This window comes from Scyliorhinus torazame, chromosome 1 (genome assembly GCF_047496885.1).
Source record: "Scyliorhinus torazame isolate Kashiwa2021f chromosome 1, sScyTor2.1, whole genome shotgun sequence".
Lineage (NCBI taxonomy): Eukaryota > Metazoa > Chordata > Chondrichthyes > Carcharhiniformes > Scyliorhinidae > Scyliorhinus > Scyliorhinus torazame.
The window spans coordinates 238,329,181-238,350,241 of record NC_092707.1 but is presented as its reverse complement, the minus strand read 5'-3'; the positions used below and the strand labels follow the sequence as shown (position 1 = coordinate 238,350,241).

Below are 21,061 nucleotides of genomic sequence, written 5' to 3'. Positions count from 1 at the left end.
TTAAGCCCAATAAACAAACATTCTTGGGAAAGAGTTCTACTGTACTCCTACTGAACTCTTTTAAAATCCCAAAGTTTTATCTCAACATACAATACAACCTGCAATGTAGGGCAAACAAACCAAGAAATGCTGCTGTCTTCTGATGTGACCTCTAGACTCTACCTGCCCCTCTTTGTTATTTCAGGAGCATTTGCAGTTAATTTATATTTGTAATCATATGAACCACAAGAATGTGTTCTTTATTTCCCAAGAATAAGGAGCATGAAATAAGATATAAGTTTTAAAACTAAATAAAACAACAATTGATATTTTAAATTATTCAAATTACTGACATGATCAGCAATTCCTAAATCTATCATTTTAAAACTAAAAATGCCATTAAATTGCATGTGTACTTATTGGCAAAAGAAAACAATAAATCAACAAAAATGAATTGGGTACTCAATTTATTTTTTAAAAAATAAAAAAATAAAAAATAAATCAACATTTATATACTTTCATACAGCAAACTAATATTTGTGATTGCATTTTTGGTCTGTGCACGATGGTTTGGTAGGTACAAAAACATAGCATGATAGGAATTTTAAACCAAGAAGTCCATGTGGAGGAAATGATCAAATGACATGCCAGATTTTCAAAAGGGTTAGTTCCTGGGGAAAACTGACTGCTAAATGAGATAGTCGTCGGGAAGAGTTTCAAAATGGATCATGATTGTATTTCTACATCAATGTTTAAAATAAGCATTTCAAGATAACATTCTGGTATACAAATTGAAAATATTTTTTTCTTAAATTCAGCAATACTCATAAAAAAACCTCTGGTTATTTAAACCTTTTGCAAGAATGTACATTGGTAATTTAGGCAAATCAGTGAATTTTAAAGTAAAACAGTCTGTCTTCTTAAGCAGTGCCTCAGCATTGAGGATGATTTGCTTCCACTCAAATTCAAGATGTTCTAAAATGGCTGACAAGTCGAATGCATTATCTGCAATATACAGGGCAGATGGTGCTTGAAAGGATTGGGTAGGTTTCTGTCTGCTCTGTCACGCGCTTCAACTTTGTCTCCATCACCAAAATCTTGTTTGGTGCCTTCCCGAACAAGCACCCGCAATTTTGATTGTTCACAAGCCAGGGTCACTCACAAGTTCCTAGGTAGGTGTCCAAACTTCTATCTGCTGCTATGGACGGTTGGGTGACCTACAACAGCACCTCAAATGTACAGGAGAATTGCCACCAGCAGTGCCTTTCCAAGATCGTCCAAAGACAGCTCAACAACAGCGCCCTCTCCAAAGCCAACTTACTCATCAAGGCGCTAATCATTCAAAACCAAGCTCCAATTGGGTAGGACATGTAGTTTGTATGCCAGACACCAGATCAAAACCTTTCTGCCTGGAACTGGGACGCAGCAGGAAACTTCCAAGAGAGTGGAAATGCTTTAGAACGTCCTCAAAGGTCAATTGTACCCGCCAACTCAATAATACCAAATACACCGAAGCAAAGTTTCAAAGTTTGTTTGGAATACATTTGTACTGCCTAAGCTATGGTTATGCACAGGAAGCAGAAAGTGTGAGAAAAAGAGAGTTACGACAGGTGCTTAAAAGCGTCAGACTAAAATGTGCTCCTGAAAACAGGATATCCAGATATTGCAAGTTCCCCCCAAAAATATTACGGCCATTAATATCTATCAAACAACAAGCTTCTCATTAATGTGTTTGATGCTTGCACTTCATGGTGCATTGCTGGAATATGCCTTCAAATTACATTGCTTGATGGCTGCAACATCACACGGCAACACGCCTGGTAATGGAATAAGAGGACAAGAATGTGAACATGAGGCAATAGCTGTTTGCTGCTGTTAATCTGTAACTTCCCAGTGTCAAAAAGAGCCAATGAAATTAAAAAAGGACAGACAATACAATTCACTCCCTAGTGTACAAGTTTGAATTAGACAACAAATTTATTCAATGCCACTGTTGTACTTTCAATAAGGCTATTGAGAATTAGTACCTGCTAATTAGTTAATGTTGATTGCTTTAACAGTTCCAGTGCACATACATGCCAACATCACTCATAATTCCATGGGACTACTCTAATTAGTTGGGCAGAGTGTATTTGCTATTTGTAGGACGACACCAAAACTAAATTAACTCATGACTATTCAAATGGGCAAACTTAAGGGTCCTAAAGCATTGGCAGGGGTGGTGTTGTGCACTGATATTCTTAAGCACAATTCTGAACAAACCCCTCTGATAAAAACCAATACAAGAAATTTGATTTTTGTTTTACTCCTGAAAAAAAAAAAAAATCAGCCAATCTTGTTCAGATTTCACTCACTGTATACATTGCAGGCTTACAACAGAAATATTTTTGAAATTATTGCTCAAAGTTTTTTTAAAAATTTTTTCCAATTAAGGAACAACTTAGCATGACCAATCGGCCAACCCCGCACATCTTTGGGCGGGGAGGTGAAACCCACGCAGATATGGGGAGAATATGCAAACTTCAGACGGCGAGGATCAAACCCAAGTCCTCGGCGCCATGAGGCAGCAGTACTACCCGCTGCGCCACCATTTGTTGCTCAAAGTTGACCAAAAGGTCACAGGTACAACAAACAATTGGTAAGGAAAAGTGTGCACTGGCCTTTATCGCAATTACAAGAGTAAGGAAGACTTGCTGCAATTGTACAGGGCTTTTAGGTTTGCCTTGGGTACAATGTACAGTTCTGGGCTTCGCAGCCAAGGAAGGGTACACTTGCCTTTGGTGGAGTGTAATGAAGGCTCACTGGATTCATTCCTGGGGTGAGACTATTACGCAATGATGAGAAACTGAACAGACTGGGCCAATACTCTTCTGTAGTTTAGAAGAATGAGAAGTGGTTTCACTGAAACATAAGATTAAGAGAGAGCCTGGCAGAGTTGCTGAGAGGTTGCTCCCCTTGGATGGAGAATTGTGGCAACTAGAAAACCAGCTAGAACTAGGCAGCGTTGTCGAAGTTTAAATGTTAACCCTTATATTAAGACTAGGAGGAATTTGTTCACATGGATAGATGTGAACCTTTGGGACTCTCTACTGACAGGGCTATCTGTAGCGGTTTAGTAATTGAACATATTGAAGTCTGAGACATGGAAGGTTTTTGAATTTGGGGAACCACGGAATCTAGAAGGAAAGTGGAGTTCAGTTGAAGATCAGCCGCAATCCCCTTGAATGGCCGAGCATGCTTGAGAAGCTGTTTGGCCTACTCCTACTGCCATTTACGTTCTTGTTATGTGAGAGTACCTTTAAGACATGGATGCTTAAGCAATGTACCTTTAAGAAAACAGTGATGTCAGAGAGTGGGTGGAGCGGAGGTCAGGTCAGCCATTTTGCAGTTTGAAAAGAGCTTGGGAGTGTCTGTGTTTGCAGTGAGCTGGATCTCTGCCATGAAAGATCATCTCTGGATCATTTGGGTGATTTAAACTCATGATAGTAAAGCCTTTAACCTGACGTGATTCTGTTTAAAGGTGTTAAATCTCTTGGAAGTTTGAAGGAACATTTTGAGGAATTATTTACTGTTGCAATATTTTCTGAGTTATCTTTGAAGTAAGGGGTGTTAAGAGATCCAATGTTTATTTAAGATGTTAAGTTGAGTTCATGGAATAAACATTGTTTTGTGTTTAAAAACCCACGTGTCCATAATTGTAATCCCACACCTAGGGAACAAGCCGTGTGCTAGGAAAAGCAACAAATACATTAAAGGGGGAGGTTGGTTGAACTTCATGATACATTTTGGGGTTCTGAAAACGCCTCGCCCATAACATATGTTTCAGGAAATAAATCACAGATTTTAAAACTGCACAAAAATTCTTATTGACTCCCAATCCCCTTCTCCCCTCCCACACCAACAACCCTCTTTCCCATCCAGTCATTGAAATTTTGTTGCCACTCAGTCCAGTAAAGCCTCATATATCCTGGTTATCATATTCCTCCAAAGTCCCATATCTGTAACCTCCTCTAGTCCTCAAGTCCAAGATTGCTGTACTTTCAGTTCTGGCTGGTCGTGAATCCCTAACTTTTATTGCTCCGTCATTAACAGCCATTATTTGACTGCCTGGACTGTCAGGGCTGGAATTCTGTCACTAAAATATTCCACCTCGCTCTTATCCTTTAAGAGACTTCTTAAAAATTTATCCCAGCATCTGTCCTGGTAAATTCCTTGGGTGGCTCAGTAACAAATTGTGTTTGGTAACACCCCTTTGAAACTCCTTTGCTAATAATAATAATCTTTATTGTCACAAGTAGGCTTACATTAACACTGCAATGAAGTTACTGTGAAAAGCCCCTAGTCGCCACATTCCGGTGTCTGTTCGGGTACACAGAGGGAGAATTCAGAATGTCCAAATTACCTAACAGCACTTCTTTCGGGACTTGTGGAAGGAAACCGGAGCACCCAGAGGAAACCCAAGCAGACACGGGGAGAACGTGCAGACTCTGCACAGACAGCAGCCCAAGCCAGGAATCGAACATGGAGCCCCTGGCACTGTGAAGCAACAGTGCTACCCACTGTGCTACCGTGCTGCCCTATAGATGTTTTACTGCATTAAAGGCACTATATTAATGCAAGATGTTTTAGTTTTCCTACTCGTGTTTGACTACCAAACACAACTTGTTCTGTTATCACCCTTTTGCCTTGATCTATCAGCCTGTTTGGCATTTAATCATTCCTGCCCTGTCACAGACCTCCACAATCTCCTTTCCGCGTCCTTCTTCTCACTTCTTTCCTGGCTTTGCACTTGCTTAGACTTGTTAAATCTTTCTCACAGTTCTGTTGAAAGGCTATCAATCTAAAATGTTAACTCTGTTTTCGCTCTCCACAGATGTGCTAACATTCCCCAAATGTTCTGTTTTTACTTTAATACCAGCTATCATCTACAATGTCCCACACCCACAGACAGGTTGTAGTCTTATTACATTTAATATCAACTAAAAGATATTTTATGGACAGGTTAACATGAAAGGCAAAAATAAATAAAGGAAAGGGCCAGTGGCTTGAAGCAAAGTTGCAAAAACGTTAAGCATTGCAGCATGGTTACTATTGCAGATCAGAGCTCTTACCTCCAGTGTGCTAACATCTTTCTCCAGTGCTATACGTGTCCTTTGTAGGGACCCATCCATTAACTTGTGAAGTCTCATTATGAGCTTCCGTAGTCCCATTTGTTTCAGTGCTTTATCAACAAAAGGCCTATAAATAGATGTTTGACAATTTCTGTTGAAACTAGTGTCAAGTGGGCAATCAGCAGACTGATCTCCCGTGAAGGATGTCTCATCTTCAGACACAAATCTTTCAAACTTCTTTGGAAAAACATCCAAAGACTGAAAGTGAACATGTACTCCTTCTTCGTGCCTACGTGCACTGTGGTCTCTGTCGTTTTCAAACCCAGTGACTTCATCTCCATGACAATGCTCCTCTTCATTTTCCAATGGGCAAGTCGGTGAGCAGGTCTCATTACTGTCCTCTTCCTCATTTGGATCACTCGCTCCAGAAGGACGAGGAGATGGGATTTCAAACACCGGCCAGCCAATGTTTGGCAATTTCTCAATGCCCAAGACCGTTCTCATCAAATTCAATTTCTGGTTCAGGTCTTTAGTTATATTCAGCCATAAGCAGAGTGCCTGCACTCTGCTTTGAAAGTCCTTTGCAGCATACCTCTCATAGTCCTTCTGGAGGGCCTGCAATGATGGGTAAAGTGCTTCCACAGACTCTAGCAGCTCCATAATACTTTTAACCTGTTCAAATGCTACCCTCTGACACTGGAGGTGTTCCTGATAATCACAATGACCAAAGACATGCGTTCCTGAAGTCCTAACACATTCGGTCTTCTGTTCAAAAATCTCATCCTCTCCAGCAGCATCAACATGACCATCGCTTTTGCAAGCACAAACATTACCATAATTTACCTTGAAGTTCAAAATATCATTAATAATATCAGGAACAGCTTGGCGTGCAGTATATAGGTAAACATCTTGGTCATTTATGCTACAACCTGCATGCCAGGCCTGCAGCTCTAGCCAGATAAGTTCATTTGATCTGTTCAATTCATACGAGGTATTTTCCTGGCCTCTCTGCTCCTTCTCCTTTCGTTTAGAAACTGAGGTAAGCTTAAGAAGCAATCGCAAAGTTTCAAAGAATTTCAAGCGGTCAGCTGGGCAATCAGTTCTGGAAGTTTGTCGTGTGGGTCTGCTTACCGGCACGGAAACTGGAGGGCTGGGGTTACTACAGCTAAGGCAGAGGTAAGGCTTGTTCGGAATTGAATTCTTTGCAGAAGGCCCAGTGATAGGATCCAACATAAATGCACATTGCACAGTTTTCTTATGGTCTCTTTCTGTTGTTCGCATATTGGAGCGTAGCTTCTTTCCTTGTTTATCACAGAATACAGCCACATTTTCAATGGTCTTCTCTTTCGGTGTCAGCTGCTTTGGCACGGTCACCTTTTCTGAAATGTAAGCAAAGAAAGATTACTGAGAAGATGCTGCATTACATATGAACAGCAAAAATACATTCCAACATAAAAAGTAAAAGTTCCTTTCTTTTTTAAAAATGAGCTCAAGATAGCTGCTCCAATTCAATTTCACTAAAAAATTGGAAATTCTTAACAAAAGTGTATCTAGTACAATTCAATGCCTGACAGGTGTAATTCAGCAATAGTATAGCACAGCATGATCAATACAAATGAACAGCAAGCAAAAGGCTAGGGGGGAAAAAGTTAACTTGAACCTTTCGCGTCCACAACATTTTTAACCGATTCGAGCGCTCCTCTCTGACATTGAAGGCACTCTTGGTCTCAAATCGTTCCCGATAAGAGAATATATTTTATACTCTCCCCGCTGACATTCAAGTGAATTAATCTATGATTGGCACAGAGAAATAAACCATACCAATCCAAACAATATTTAATCGCTGCGTTTGTTTTCTCTCCTCTGAAAAACCCAGTTCAAAAATTGAGCACCTTTTTAGAGGACCCCACCAAGGTTGAAGGAGCAAAGAAGAGAATAGTAATCAAAAAAGGTAGTCAGTAATTGTCAAAAAAAACAGAGCCTCAAGCCACACACGCACTCGGAGAACTTTAGATCCCAATGTCAGGCTGAGCAACAGAACTTGGTATGAATTGATCAATTCAGTCTATTTTACTTCCTATGGGTAACATACTGACTGATTTAGAGGCACTGCCATCACCATCTTTAATTTTTCATTTAGAACGTATTATTGACTAGCAGAAGTCAAACCCTGGTTGCCAAGGCATTATCCTGGGTATTTGTGCACAAAATACAACTTTTTCTTCAATGACCAACCAACCTTTGGAACAGCTTCCTAAAGTGGGAGTGAGGAATGACTCCTTGTATTTCTTCATTGGTGAGTTAGGCATATTTTTGGAGGACTACAGGGTCACAACAGAAAGGCAACAGAATTCTGGGTAATGACCTGCTCAGATTACCTGTTTGTGCTGGAGGGGATAGGCAGGAATTATTTTAAAATACTTTATGAATTGGCTTCAAAATGCATAAATTTCAGGTGCCATATCCTACTGGAATCATGCTGATGCCAGAAGAGATGTTACTACTACTACTACAACATAGAAATGTGTAATTGATATTGCCAACATTTTCTATAGGACCCTCCTCCCAGGCCTCTGCAAGGGCATTTCACAATGCATGCAGCAAGGGTAATTCTGGGATTCCACTGAAGCTTTGCTGGTGTCTAAAACATTTCCCCATTAAGTCTAGAGGCTAGGTATGAAGTTCTATTGGGAAAAATCAATCTTTTTAATTACACAGCAAGGTTTCCTGTGCTGCACAACACTTTATTCACCCTTTTAGGAATTGTGGGAAGAGCTTGGTCTTTTGTATCATCTACATTGGTTAAGTGAGCAACAACTGACAGTGACAAGAACTTGTCCAAGTATTGCAAACATCTTTGCCATTGACAAGAATATATTTAATCCACTGAGGTGTAATCATAGAATTTACAGTGCAGAAGGAGGCCATTCGGCCCATCAAGTCTGCATCGGCCCTTGGAAAGAGCACCCTACTCTAGCCCACGTCTCTACCTTATCCCCGTAACGCAGCAACACCGCTTAACCTTTTTGGGCACTAAAGGGCAATTTAACATGGCCATTCCACCTAACCAGCACATCTTGGACTGTGGGAGGAAACCGGAGCACCCGGAGGAAACCCACGCAGACATGGGGAGAACGTGCAGACTCTGCACAGACAGTGACCCAAGCCGGGAATCGAACCTGGGACGGGCTGTGAAGCAACTGTGTTAACCACTGTGCTACCGTGCTGCACCAAGTCAACTGAAATGCTTCAACTCTCTTGCTTCTAGAAATTGCATCTTTGTTGAATAATGTCATGGGGTCTTTTGTGACTGGAAAGGAAGGCAAGTGGAGCCTTGGTTTGACACTCATCTGGCGGATAACACCTCCAAAAATGCAAAGCTCACTCAGTATTGCACTGGAATTATTTTTAAAATAAATTTAGAGTACCCAATTTTTTTTTTTTCCCAATTAAGGGGCAATTTAACATTGCCAATCCACCTACCCTGCAGATCTTTAGGTTGTGGGGGCTGAGACCAGCAAGACACAGGGAGAATGTCCAAACTCAACGTGGACAGTGACCTGGGGACGGGATTGAACCCGGGTCCTCGGCACCATGAGGCAGCAGTGCTAACCACTGCACCACCCGCACTGGAGTTATGATGAAGGGAACGTAAACAATTAGAACTTCATATTGATTGACCTCCGGTGGGGGCCATGATATGAGTGGTCGCACATTGGGCAGCTCCCTCTCGAGGCTGTTTTTTCGGACTGTTTCACCGTTTGTAGGGTGGATGTTTTGTGGAAAGAAGGCGCAGGGGTGCCTGGAGAAAAGTTTAACTCCACTGGTGGATGGATCCGCGCACCAGAAATATAATCTTTATTATCGTCACAAGTAGGCTTGCATTAACACTGCAATGAAGTTACTGTGAAAATCCCCTAGTTGCCACATTCCGGCACCCGTTTGGAGGGAGGGAGAATTCAGAATGTCTAATTCACTTAACAAGCACGTCTTCAGGACTTGTGGAAGGAATCTTGAGCGCCCGGAGGAAACCCATACAGCCACAGGGAGAACGTACAGACTCCACACAGACAGTGACCCAAGAGGGAATCGAACCTGGGACCTGGCACTGTGAAGCAACAGTGCTAACCACCATGCTACCGTGCCGCCCATGGGCTGATAAGAAGGAAGCAATTGGAGAAAGAGCATCTTGTGCAACACAGGTCAAGGTGGTCCAGGGTAAAGAGTCTGCCTTGCCTGCCCAATGGTCGACGGACCACCTGGTGGACTTCTTACATGAGAAGTTTAGCCGACAGAGGAGGGAGGCCCAAGGGGGTTGAACCGTTAAAAGCGGGAATTGACCGCGTGGAGCAGAGGCTCGAGTCACAGGGCCAGGCTATTTGGAAAATGGAGGCGGAGGGGGAGTACGAGAAGGTAGAGGACCTGGCGAATCACTCCCAGAGACAGAATTTAAGAATCGTGGGGAAGGCATTGAGGGAGCGGGCACTGGCACGTTATGTAGTCAAGATACTTCAGATGTTGATGGGAGAGGGGGCCTCTGACCAGACCCTGGAGATCGACCGAGCTCACAGGGTGCTGATGAGGAAGCCGCAGGCGAATGAGCCGCCGAGGGAGATGGTGGTGCACCTTCACCAGTTCCTGAACAAGGAGAAGATATTGAGATGGGCGTGGCAGACGAGGAGATGTACCTGGGAGGGGAGCAAGCTTCGGGTGTACCAAGACCGGAGCCCGGACCTAGCAAAGAGGAGAGCTGGGTTTAATCGGGTGAAGGCTGCACTCTTTAAAAAGTGGGTGAAGTTTGGGATGTTGTACCCGGCCCGCCTCTGGGCGACTTTTAATAGCCGAGAATATTATTTTGGAACACCAGAGGAGGCGATGAGTTTTTAAGCGACAATGGACTGACAGGAGAAGGAAGGCATTGAACTGTGTGAGACGCTGGGTGCTTTTTCGTCCATCTTTTCTTGTATCTTTTTTCTCATTTGTTGATTGTTGGAGAGCTTTTTTCCTTTGAGATGTTTTGTTGCGAGCGCACCCTTTTGCTTGCTTCATTGTCATTTGTGAGGCGTGCGAGCGGGAGGTGGGGTGAAGGGGAATCAGCGGAGGTGTAGGAGGCTCAGGCATTTTGGGCGGGGGCCTGCAAGGCTAGTTAACGGGAGCGCAGTGGGGGTGATCAGGTGGTTAGTGTAGCAGAGCGGGATGGGTTATCACAGTGGAGGGGGTCTGCTGACAAAGGTTTTGTTATTGTGGCGCAGCATGGGATGGAGTGGTGGCGGTGGACATCCCGAGCGTGGGCCGGGAAGGTCGCGTGGCATGGGCCAGGTGCTGGCCCAAGAACGGATATGGTTGATCGGCAGGGGAGGGAGGGTTGGGGGCCATACAACCAGGCTGATCACATGGAATGTGAGGGGGCTGAAATGAGCCAGTTAAACGTTCGCGTATTTTCATAGAATTTATAGTGCAGGAAGCCATTCAGCCCATCGAGTCTGCACTGGCCCTTGAAAAGAGCACCCGACTTAAGCCCCATGCCTCCACCCTATCCCCTTTATCCTTGTAACCCCACCTAACCTTTTTGGACAGCAAGTGCAATTTATCATGGCCAATCCACCTAACCTGCAAATCTTTGGACTGTGGGAGGAAGCCGCAGCACACGGAGGAAACCCACGCAGACACGGGGAGAACGTGCAGACTCCGCACAGTGACCCAAGCCGAGAATCGAACCTGGGTCCCTGGAGCTGTGAAGCAACTGTGCTAACCACTATGCTACCGTGCTGCTCCTCGCGCACCGAGGAGCTTGAAGGCAGACATGGTCTTTTTTACAAGAAACACACTTGGAAGATCGGGGATCAGACAAGGCTAAGGAAAGGGTGGGTAGGACAAGTCTTCCATTCGGGATTCGACATGAGGACGTGGGGAGCGGCGGTGTTGGAAAATAAATGGGTGCCATTTGAGGTGGGGAATATAGTAGCAGATTCGGGGGGGGAGGATTTGTCATGGTGAGTGGTAAGTTGGAAGGGATGAGCATCGTAAATCGAATCTGGTGCTGTTGGTGGATCAGATGGAGAGGTTTTAAGAAGTGGGACGTGCTCCCATTGTCGTTGACAGGGATGGTACAGTCCGTGAAGATGATGGTACTCCCAAGGTTTCCATTTGTGTTCCAGAACCTTCCGATTTTTATTCCAAAGGCCTTCTTTAGGAAGATTAATGCACTGAACTTGGGGTTTGTGTGGGCAGGGAAAGCCCCATGGGTGAAGAAGCAGCTGCTGGAGCAGGGACTTTTTTGGGGGGGCGAGGGGGCGGGCTGGCCCTTCACGAATTTGATGAACTACTACTTAGCTATGGTCGGGAAGTTGGTAGGGGGGGGGGGGGGGGGGGGGGGGTCCAGTGCGGGAGCTTGACAGGTTCGCCACAAGTCCGGTAGTGGCAGTAGCGCCCGAGGCTGGATGGGGCCTCGGTTTGGGCTACGATTTGCGGGAATCACAGGTTTGTTCGGGGGAGGGGAGGAGGAAAGAGAAAGAGATTGAATGATTTGGAGACCTATTCGTGGGGAGCAGCTTCCCAAGCTTGAAGAGACTGGTAAAGGGTATGAGCTGCCCAATGGGAGTGGGTTTCAATACTTACAGGTGTCAAACTATGTGAGGAAATAGGTGCTGTCCTTTCCTGACCTGCTGCCCCCGGGGTGCAGGACAAGGTGGTATCGAAAACAGGAATTGGTGAGGGCAGGATGTAGGAGATTTACAAGGAATTAATGGACTGGGAGGGTGCCCCGTTAGGAGAAGTTAACATAGGAACTTACAGTGCAGGAGGCCATTCGGCCCATCGGGTCTGCACCGACCCACTTAAGCCCTCACTTTCACCCTATCCCCCGAACCCAATAACTCCTCCTAACCTTTTTGGACACTAAAGGGCAATTTATCATGGCCAATCCACCTAACCTGCACGTCTTTGGGCTGTGGGAGGAAACCGTTGCACCCGGAGGAAACCCACGCAGACATGGGGAGAACGAGAAGACTCCACACAGACAGTGACCGAGCAGGGAATCAAACCTGGGACGCTGGTACTGTGAAGCGACAGTGCTAACCACTATGCTACCGTGCCGCTCTTAAGCGGATGGGGGAGGCGGCTCTGGAGGGTGAATGCATCCTCTTTGTGCGCTCAGCTTAACCTTATTCAATTTAAAGTAGTCCACAGGGTGCACATGACAGAATGAGCAGGTTTTTTGAAGGGGTGAAGGATAGGTGGGTGGTGCACAGGGGGCCCCGCTAACCATGTTTTGGGCGTGTCCAAAACTGGAGGGATTTTAACGGGGGTTCACAGATGTGATGTCCGAGGTGCTGAGGGTGAAGATGGTCCCAAGTCCAGAAGTGGCGATTTTTGGAACGTCGGAAGATCCGGGACTCTGGAACGTCGGAAGTTGCGGGACTCCAGGCGGTGAGAGAAGCCGACATTTCGACCTTTGCCTCCCTGGTAGCCTGGAGACGGATCCTGTTGAAATGGAGGGACTCGGGGCCACTGAAAACAGGGGTTGGTTTGCGACCTCGTGGAATTCCGGAGGTTGGAAAAATAAATCAAGTTCACTTTGAGAGGGACTGTGGAGCGGTTTGCACGGAGATGAAAACAGTTTATCAACTTTTTCAAGGATAGTTAAGAAGTCAGCGGGGGAGGGACTTTGGGGTTAAAAAATGAGGCCGGGCAGGTGGAGGATAATGGCAGGGAGGGTGGGGCGCGGGGGTGTTGGTTATTTATTTATGTGATGTTCTATTTTTGGTCGTGTTTGATATGCCGGTTGGTTACCAACGTTTCCTGTATTGCAGCAGTGACTGCATTTCAGAAGTCCTTTCTTGGCTGTGGAGCAGATTGGTGCAGACTGGAGTTGTGAAGAATGCTGTCTAAAACCAAATAGTTTCTTTATTTTACCTAAACCCGCGTCACAGACCAAATGGCCTGGATTGCCTGAATTTCCCCAGCTATGATCAGCTACCAACACAAACAAGGGTTTGATGATTTCCTGTGGCTCAGATTGAATGTAAAGCATCTCAAACACAGTCATCTTTAGAGAAATAGAATCAGAGTTGCTACAGCGCAGGAGGTGGCCATTCAGCCAATTGTGTCTGCACCAGCTCTCCGAATGAGCATTTCACCTTAGTACCTGCCTTCTCGCTGTAACCCTGCATATTATCCCTTTTCAAATTCCCTTTTGAATGCCTCGATTGAACCTGCCTCCAGACCCTAACTACACAAAGTGCATCATTAGTCAAAAAACCATTAATTTTCCTTGTACTTTTTCTCTTGTGATTGTGGTTATTTAAGTTCCTCTCTCTCTATTGCCCCCTGCTTATCTATTATTCCGGGAATGCTTTTTGTAGCTTCTATGATGAAGACAGATGCAAATAGCTTGTTCACTTAATGCAGAGCTAGGCAAGTGCAAAGGAGAAACAAATGGAAGGCTATGCCGATAGAGTGAGATACAGTAATGTTGGAGGTGGCGCTTCCACAGCATAAACACAGAGACCTTTTGAACCAAATGACTTGTTTCTATGCTGTGAATTCTTTGTAAAGGAATGTGTTTTCTTTTCCCCATATAAAAAAAGTTTGCACTTTATCAGACTCATGTTCCAAAGCTGGAGACGCAAACCAGATACTTCTTTGTTGAGCTTCTGACCAGCACCGTTTGCTGCTGCAATCAAAACAAAATCAAAGGCAGAAGGTGCCGGAGATCAAGATTAGACAAAGAAAAATAGTTTTGCACAACAAACCTCAAAAATATAAAGAGCATAAAAGAATTCATATAAACATAGAAAGAATTATGAAATTCTCTGAAAATATACAACATACAAAAATTGCTAAATTCATGCATAATTCAATGCAGGTCTTATTCCCAGAGGCAGTACTCTACATACAATATGGTTAACAAATTACCTGCTGTTTGTGAGACCTTGTTGTGCGCAAATTGGCTTCCATGTTTATACAAGTTACAATAGTGACCACTTGAAAAACACATCATTAACTGTAAATTGTTTTAGGACTTCGAGGTCATGGAAGTTGCTATATTACATATGTAGAACATACGTAGGACAAACGCCATAGAAACAGGACACTTGGTCCAACTAGTTCATGATCCATTATTGTTCCACTCAATCTCCTCCCATCTTTGTTCATCTAAATCTACTATCGTCCTCTATTCCTTTCTCCCTCATATGTTCTCAAGCTTTCCTTTAAATGTATCCATACTACTCAATTCAACCACTTCCTGTGGTAGCGAGTTCCAAATTCTCACCATACTTTGGGTAAAGACTATTCCTCATCGAATTTCTTGCTGACTTATCTTACATTGATGGTTTCTAGATATGCTCTTCACCCCTTGCGTTTTAAAACGAAAAAGGGAGAAACAAGACTCCGCTTTTGCCATGAATTTCTGGTATCACCCATCCTTCTCTGCACCCTTTCCAGTGATTCTATAAATATATCAATTTTACAATATGCGACTAGAACAAACACAAGGCTTTCTTTCACTACTCAAGCATCACAAGTACAAGAAATGATCATCCTTGAAAGTTCTGGCTTGTCTGGTAAGACGTTACCAGTACTGGTATTTGCTACAACTACAATATTGGCAAAGATCACCACAAGTTAAACCACTGAGCTCTGTATGATGCACTGGGGATGAATTTACAGATGTTATTGGAGTAATTACAGTATGTCACAAGAAACTTAGCACTGACTCAGGAACAGTGCAGCCAATGCAATAACAGAAAAAGTTGCAAATATTCTTTCCTGGAACAATCTCAAAAGCACTGCAGTAAAAAGGAAACACTTAACAGCTTATTAACTAGATTATAAATGTATTATCTCAATTCAATGGCCTAGAATTCACTTAGAAGTTTCATCAGTACATACAGGTCTCGAATGCTTCTCTTCAAATAACAGAAATGTAGCAATAAAAATCAATGCAATTAAGTCAAGGAAAAGTAAAAAGTAAATAACATGATAATAACAATCTTTCCTAAGAGACTGGATGCTTTGACAAAGGGTCTCCTGGACTCAAAGCATTAGCTCTTTTCTCTCCCTTCAGATGCTGCTAAACCTGCTGAGATTTTCCAGCATTTTCTTTTTGGTTTCCGATTCCAGCATCTGCAGTAATTTGCTTTTATCCAGTGCATCTGCCTGCACTTGAATGACCATCAAACTGGATAATGAATATCTAAGCCTTTGGCAATTTTTCAATGGGACATTCAATTAAATATTTTATCCATTGGGTGTCAGTTTAAAATTGACCTGGGCTATGCAATGTGTTCATTAGCAGAGAAACGGAATGGAGCTGAGCTGCTGCAATTGCAAAGTGGCAAACCCCCTCAATGTTCTCGGGTGTCAGTTTAAATCAGGTTCACCCAATAAGCCAATTCCTTATTGCCACGAACAGATTTTCAAAGTGGAATGCATTGTCTTGGCTGATGTTACCTCTAAAATTGGAAGGGAGTGATGCAAGTAAAATGTAATATGCTGAAATGGCTACAAATTTAAATGGAAAACACTGGGCATTTCTATTGAACTTCTCTCGTTCCTATCAAATGTAAAAGCAAAAGCGGAGGTAACCCTGCCTGCGACCGATGATAAAAGAAATCCCAAATCAGCTGCTTCAAATGTGAGCCATCACATACTGCAAACAAGCAACAGCATTAGGCCACTTGGGGTAATAAGCTGCAATCCAATTAATCACAATTATGGATTCTTTACTTAAACTGGGTTTATTCACATTAATACTCTATTTGAAAACCAAAGGAGGTCCTAACTTTTTATTTGCCGGTGATCATATGAAGCATACCTATCCCACCAGAGATGGAGCTCATGGGTACCTCTTCTTTGCCACAAGTTTGGCACATGATATGCACATTAATCTTGGGTGCTATTTTAGAAGTTCTGGACATTATGCTTCATCCGCATACTTTACTGAAACTCATAGCTAAACGTCAAAAATGCCAGGAAACTATGGCACACATGTAATGAAAGTTTATGTTTTGAAATTTCCTGGGACATACCTGGACTGTACACACGGTTTACAAATTGCATATATCCAGTATTATACTTCTCAATTCTTCTGATCAGTGTTGATCGAGGAGCCTCATACCTAATTATAAAGTTGCAGTTAACTTGGCTGACTTCAAAGCTTCACTGATATGTCTGAAGCAGTGAAAGTCTGAAAGCTCATCATATGACCCATGCTTGCATGTACTTTATGTGCTCATTTTCTTATCTCTTCTCAGGGTGTGAGCGATACTGCCTTGAGTGCAATGTTGCCCAGAAAAACAATTGTTTGTACAATCAGAAGTGCATTAGCAGGCAATGTAGTTAAATGCTTTTTAAAAACAAACAATTGTTTGATTTACTGCTATCGCACAAATTACTACACCATCAAATTCAATTCATGATTTGCCATGGTGAAATTTGAATTCTTAACTGCTGGTTGGCACTCAAGTATCATTAACCATTGTACTACTGAATTTAAGGTGCACCAATTTTTAATTTTTTTAAAAATTGGTCCACAAAAAAAATCTCAGCAATAATTATTTTTGTTTAAAAAAGGCTTAAAGATTTGTTTTTGGTTTCTCTCTTCAGACTGTGGTTTGTTTAAATTTCAGTTAGGTCATTTGTGACGCACAAATTATTCTTGAATTATTATCCAAGGTTTGTCATCTTGTTAAATGTAGGCTTGTTTTCATGTCCTAAAATTAAAGCACTGTCCTTGGCAAACCAATTAGTACAGCAGTATTGCATCTTATAGGATGTTGAAATGTACAAATCCTGGCACTAGAAATACACGTTTAATTTGAGGATTTCCTGTGGGTGGAATTATTTTCTTCAGCAATAGTGATCCCACTCAAGACTTGGTGTTTCTGCATAATACATTCATTTTATTGAGACTGGTCAGTTACATTGTTCCAAGCTTCCAACAACCATATCCACGCCTTGTCAAGCATAATTTACCCACTGGAGGCTTTTTCCTCTTAACCCTCACTGTCCTCAATCGTGCCTGAGCTCCTTGATACCACAACTTGGTTTGAATGTTATATTGATGCTGAGGGCAGCAACCCTTATTTCTTACTCTAGTATTCAGATCTCCAGTCCAGATTTGAACCAAGTCTGAGACAAGGTCTGGAGCGAAGTGGTTCTGGTGAAAGTCAAATAAAGGATCATCAAGGAGGTCATTGACAAGTGAATGGGACTTGCGGGCTCTTCCATTACTTCGCCAATGATCATGAAGAAGCTGATAATTGTTTGTGCTTGATTTGTCGTGCTTCCTGTGGATAGGAAATACCCAAGTAACTTCCCACACTGTTTGGTAAATGTCTGCTAATTTCCACAAATTAATGATTCAAATGCAAAACTATTTAGGTCAATTATTTGGAATTGGATCCAACTATAATAATACCAGAGGCTTTTAAGTTTTATGTTTCCGGTCAGGATATGTAAATTTGATTAGTTTATTTTTACATTGCAATTTATGCTGCAATAAAGAAATGTTTAAACATTACATTTTAAATGCTTATTGTAAAAGGGGAAATTGGACATTCTACACAATATTTTCCAAAAAAGCAAAATAACTTGGTTTAATGCAAGTCAACTGTGTCAACTGTAGCTCAGTTGGTAAGACACTCATAATAATAATCTTTATTAGTGTCACAAGTAGGCTTACATTAACACTGCAATGAAATTACTGTGAAAATCACCGGCGCCTGTTCGGATACAGAGGGAAAATTCAGAATGTCCAATTCACCCAACAAGCATGCCGTTCGGGACTTGTGGGAGGAAACCAGAGCACCTGGAGGAAACCCACACAGACACGGGGAGAACGTGCAGACTCCACATGGACAGTGAACCAAGGCAGGAATTGAACCCTGGTCCCTGGCACTTTGAAGCAACAGTGCTAACCATTGTGTTACAGTGCTGTCCATATGTTACTGTAGCACCCTTCTCTTCCGTCATAAGATTCTGGATTCAAGTCCCACTCAAGGAACATTAGTTTTCCGTAGAAATGATACCGTAAACACTATATAACCTCCAGGGAAGATGTGACCATTGTTTAAATTATATACATTCTTCACATACTATTAGGATGTACAGCTTGGCTTAAAAGAGTCCAAGGAAACCATATGCTAAGCACACAATGTTGTCAATGCATTGTAGTTAGGTGGTCCTTCACATAGCCTTTCATATTCCTAGTTGTACGAGGCCCAAGACCAGCACCACTGTTTCATATAGATTTGGCTGGAGGTTGAAACATGAACTTAGATTGGGTGGGTCTCTGGTTCATGGAGAATGTACACTGGTCAATGTAGTTGATTTAATGCAAATCCTCCACTTACAGGAGGAACATAACAAATTAAAAGAAATCAAAGTGGAATGGCTGTATAGGAGCTTTAATAATCGACATGCATTGTAACATTGCAGTTAAAACTGAGTAATAATGTTTGGAAAGTATGTGACGATTGCTCCATTTAACAGTTCACCATAAACTGGACACCGATTGAGAAATGCATCTGGTTTCTTCCATTCAGCTTCTGTTGGCGCCAACCAATCTTGGTATTATTCAATTCGATATTTGAAGGATGTATAATCATAAGCGTCACAAGTTTGCTTACATTATCACTGCAACGAGGTTACTGTGAAAATCCCCTCGTCGCAGACTCCGGGGCCAGTTCGGGTAAACTGAGGGAGAATTCAGAATGTCTAAGTCACCGAACAAGCACGTCATTCGGGACTTGTGGGAGGAAACCGGAGCGCCCGGAGGAAACTCACGCAGACACGGGGAGAACGTGCCTACTCCACACAGACAGTGATCCAAGCCGGGAATAGAACCCGGGTCCCTGGCGCTTGAAGCAACAGTGCTAACCATTGTGTTACCATGCCACCCTGTGAAAGAATATCGGGCCACCCTATGAAAGAATTCTCCTGCATCAGCTACTACAAGAGTTCGGTCGATACCAGCTAAGCCAAGGTCTGGAGTGAAGCGGTTCTGGTGAAAGTCAAATTAACGCCAACTCGGCGTTTCTGAATTTATTAGGCTCATGTAGTTTCTCAAATATTATTGTTCAGAATAGAGAAATATGACACAATCAAGCTGATGGTATTATATTAAATATACACTTGCGAATGGTGCATTTTCTGTAATGATAACTTTGACGGTTGTTTTTGTATGGAGATATTTATATTTACTTCAGTTAGAAATACTTTCCATGCTGGCTGATGTTATTCCTGAACTTGTCAACCTTGCCCCTCGCCCAAGGGGTGGTGATCCTCAGGTTAAATCACTACCAGTCAGCTCTCCTCTTCAAAGGGGAAAGCAGCCTACGGTCATCTGGGACTATGACAACTTTACCTTACCTCAAGACATCTATTGCATTAGTGCCATATTAGTGCTAGCCACATTTTGAACAGACAATTTAGCCACAGGTGGTTTTGTAATTTATATGAAAGCAATCTTCGTTCAGCTCAAAATTGGGATATTTCAGCTATCCAGACTACTTGAGATAATGGAGCTTTGTAAAAAACATTCCAGTAATTGTTTATTCTGTTGTGCTGGCATTCACTTATGGCTAAGAAAAGATAGAAGGCTGTATCTAGTTTGATTGGTGGCCAATCCCTCAACAGAATTGAGAGGTTCAGGGGTTACAACTCTTAGCTTTTTGTCCATCTAAAAGCACAATAAAAGGGAGTATCCAAAGCAGTTTCGTTGTGAGTTGGTGGGGAAGCTGGTACGACGGAATCAATTTGCCTTTGGAGGCCAAACCAGTTTTGGACAGTCGTGTTGGCAGAGATCGTGGCTTATTTACTCATTTCCATAATGCTCATCATAACACAGAAAATTAGTTAAAATAACAGGCAGACTTGCTCAGTTCTTTATTGTTTGCAAAGTAGATCAACTGGTTTGATTTAGAATTAATCTGCCTACCAATGTGCTCATCACATTTAGGAGACTAGAGAAATAAATGTGTGGGACTTATAATATTCAGGTCTTATAATATTCAGTTCATGTAACAAGATGTTTCATCATTACACCCATCCCACCTGCCTATCTCATCTCACCAACCTCAGGAACACAACATTGTTGGTTATATATTAGATTATAAAAAGAAAACTCCAAATTGTAAGGGGAAAAAAGGTGGGGGGGGGGGGCGGGAGGAGAGAGAAAGAGAGAGAGAGAGAGAGAGAGAGAGAGAGAGAGAGAGAGAGAAGAGAAGAGATTGGGTCCATTTATAGTCACAGTCTCATAATGCTAAAGTAGAGAAATACCTATTCAGGCCTGAAATTAGTAACAGCAAAATATGTGAGATTCGTTCTAATTTGTAGGAATAACACCAAACCTATTTTAAACTGATGTTCAATTTTTACAATTTGTTTGATGCTTGATCCATAATTAACCATATTATCACTAAGCCATAAAATAAACAGTACTCAAGTAAGGAATACAATGCATTCCATTATTAATGCAGCTCTTTAACAAATATTTGGTTTTTTTAGGTTGCCAGAGCAAAAGATTGACAGTCTATGGTACGAATAGTGGATTAGTGCCCAAAACAGAAACTTGCACTCAACTCACCCTTGTGCAAAGTTAAACCTCATGGGACATTAATATAAATAATTCTATCATATGCTACTTTACTCTAAAACCAGCAGTGAAAAATACTTGCTGATTGGCCAATGGTATGAACTTGAATAAATGCCGCGTCTTAATTGCACAGTCGAGAGAATTACTATAATGCTGTAACCAACAGGTCAACTGAAACTGTTACAAAGAACTTTTTGGACAAGCAGAGTACAATTCCTGCGATTCATCCGAGCATATTTTAAATGTGGAAAGAGCCAAGAAAATTGCAGCTGAGTTTTCATCCATCTAAAGCCAGTACAAGTTTCCCAGACAACAAATGATGTGACAAAGATTGGATTGTTTTGCTATTTGGCCTTCAGTTGCACAGAAT

At 42.4% G+C, this 21,061-nt stretch overlaps 1 protein-coding gene across 3 annotated transcripts in view; it reads right to left on the bottom strand.

Annotated features, from left to right (window-relative positions):
- map3k4 (mitogen-activated protein kinase kinase kinase 4) overlaps nucleotides 1-21,061 on the bottom strand; it is a 234,086-nt gene that overhangs the window by 136,943 nt on the left and 76,082 nt on the right. For all 3 annotated transcript variants that reach the window (XM_072503694.1, XM_072503685.1, XM_072503676.1), the window contains one exon: nucleotides 5,091-6,469. In XM_072503694.1, the coding sequence (XP_072359795.1) occupies nucleotides 5,091-6,469 (1,379 nt within the window). The remainder of the gene's footprint in view (nucleotides 1-5,090; nucleotides 6,470-21,061) is intronic.